This window comes from Aplysia californica, unplaced genomic scaffold, assembly GCF_000002075.1.
Source record: "Aplysia californica isolate F4 #8 unplaced genomic scaffold, AplCal3.0 scaffold00420, whole genome shotgun sequence".
Taxonomy (NCBI): Eukaryota; Metazoa; Mollusca; class Gastropoda; order Aplysiida; family Aplysiidae; genus Aplysia; species Aplysia californica.
In genome coordinates this window covers 441,784-444,391 of record NW_004797690.1, presented here as the reverse complement: position 1 = coordinate 444,391, position 2,608 = coordinate 441,784, and the positions used below count along the sequence as shown (strand labels likewise).

The following is a 2,608-nucleotide window of genomic DNA, read 5'->3' as shown; positions in this document are numbered from 1 at the left end:
CACACACACACACACACACACACACACACACACTACACATACATACACATGCACACACATACTCATGCGCACACACACACACTGGCTAAAGTTAATGGGTTTGTTTTTTTCTTCAGAGTGTTCCTCCTTTCTGTTTTCTTTTAAAATGTTTTATTAAAAAGATTTTTGTGTTTCTAGATTTGAGCTAGTCTTGCAAATGCTGGCCCTGCTTGGAACTGAAAAGCTGCGTTTTTTAATCTTCTGGCGCTCATTTGACCTTATGCAGTTGCGAGTGCTGTAGAACTCTTACTAAAACTAAAAAACTCTTCTAATCATCAACACTTATGTGACTTTATTGTGTTGCAAGTGGTATAAAACTTGTAGTAAAAGGATATGACCTTATTGTGTTGCAAGTGGTATAAAACTTGTAGTAAAAGGATATGACCTTATTGTGTTGCAAGTGGTGTAAAATTGTACCAAAAGGAAAGTCCTACATGTAACATGTTGTGTGTGTATTGTATCTCCAGATCTGCAGCCTACTCCTGAACATGGCCAGCAATGTGAGCGCCCTGCCCCAACACGTGGTGGACCTGGCACAGCTGGAGACCAGAGCTCCTCTCAGGTGAGACGAACAGTAGATTATAGTTTGTTCACTTTCATCTGACCGTGTTAACTCCTCTCAGGTGAGACAAAAAGTAGATTATAGTTTGTTGTTTGTTCGCTTTTTCGTCTGACCGCGTTAGTTCCTCTCAGGTGAGATGAACAGTAGATCTATAGTTTGTTCACTTTCGTCTTTTCGCGTTAACTCCTCTCAGGTGAGACGAAAAGTAGATTAACCCATTGAACTCTAAATCTTGAAATTTCTCAAAACTCTATCCCTGGACATTTTTCACAAATTTCATCAAAGTTCACAGTGTTTTGGGGGCACATACACAAAAAGACTGAGGGGAAGAACATGGAGAAATAAGCATGTCTGTTCTCTCCCTTGTTTACCTTAGTCCAAGGTGGAAATATTGTAAGACGACAAACAAGAAATAAAGAGAGTACTTTTGACGAACTACACAACTCTGGGCAGTCCGTGCCCCGGTGAACCGGCCTTACGGTATACAGCAAAATATTGCCCAACGGGTTCAAAGGGTTAATGTGTATTTTTATCTATCTACAGTGTAACACGGATAGATATAGGTCAAACACAGAGAACTCGAAATGACGCATCAGTCGAACTGTGCCTGCAGTCTTTTTTTTTTCTTTTTCTTTGTCTTAGTAAGATTCCCTCGCTACCTACCGAGGCCGGTCCTGACGAATTCGAGCTATCCATATTGTACTGTATCTGTCTGTCTGTCTGTCTGTCTGTCTGTCTGTCTGTCTGTCTGTGTGTCTATTTTCTTTGGCAGATGCGTTGATGTGGTTTGCTCCTTTCCTATCAAACGTCTATCAGCCTTTTCTATCTCTCCTCCTTTTTTGTGTATGCTACTCACTTATAACACCCTCTAATCTTTGGCACTTAAATAACCTTATTGTGTTGCAAGCGTTGTAAAACTCTCACTGAAACTATTCTCAAATTTCCCCACTCCTCTGACAGAATTGTGAAAATGGTGGAGAAGATGGGCCGGACAATGAACACCAAGCGCGTGTACAACCGGTGGCGACAACAGACCCGCAATATCGTCATGGTCATCCTGGACCGTGGTGAGTTGGAGAAGGAAGGGATGGAGTGTGCCGCAGTCGCTCACAACAACGGGGAAGTGGCTGGATTTACCTGTGGTCCGCACCTTATGCCTCAGGTGAGAAATTGCTTTGTTCTTTACACTCAAGGGTCGTTGTTGTTATCGATCCACACACTAAAGGATCAAAGATCCAATCAATGAGTGGAGGAGGGGAGATCAGTCCATAATCTTCCAACTTGGAACACAACATGTGCCCCTCAATCAACATCTCACCTGAATTGGAGTAAAGCAGTCTGCTGCCTGCCCACTATGTGACTACCCCTCAGAGACAGTGGAACATCATCTGTTCTTCTGTAGAAAACTAACCGATTTAAGGGGATGTTTTCTTTCCAAGCTACCCCACACATCTAATTGCCTCTACTCCTCAAGACAACAGTTAGAACAAACATGCAGCTATTACCGAATGGCATCATGCAGAAGAGTTCACGCTCAGATGCTACTGGATCCCTATCAACAACAATAACAACTTTACACTAAAGAACAAAGATTGGCAACCTTTTCAGCCTACTAGGTCTCAGCGGAACTCAATGAAGACTGAACCCCCCCCCCCCAAAAAAAAAAAACAACAAACGAGGTGTTGAAGAAAGAGCTTTGAATCCGAATCCTTTTGAAAATAGCAGGGCTTCTTGTATCTTTCTTCTTGTAATGGCACTGACAAGTTTGAATCAGCTGTTGACATGTATGTATTTGGCCATGCCACAGTTATGCAGCTAGTATGTATCTGTAATCAGTCTTTTACAACAAACAGTAATTTTTTTATGTTGGTAGAAATTTTAATGGGTCTTGAGCAAAATTGTTTTGAAGTTCAAAACTTTTAAGCTTCGGAAGTGACAGACAAATAGGTTGTTGTCTGTCTGTCTGTCTGTCTGTCTGTCTGTCTGTCTGTCTGTCTGTCTGTCTGT

The 2,608-nt window shown here is 41.9% G+C and overlaps 1 protein-coding gene across 1 annotated transcript in view; it reads left to right on the top strand.

Moving 5' to 3' along the window:
* The window catches only part of LOC101847129 (adhesion G protein-coupled receptor A3), a gene marked incomplete at its 5' end in the record, with an annotated part of 43,115 nt that overhangs the window by 9,814 nt on the left and 30,693 nt on the right, over positions 1-2,608 (top strand). The window contains 2 exon segments of the mRNA XM_005104451.3: positions 507-601; positions 1,562-1,763. Coding sequence (XP_005104508.2) covers positions 507-601; positions 1,562-1,763 — 297 coding nt within the window.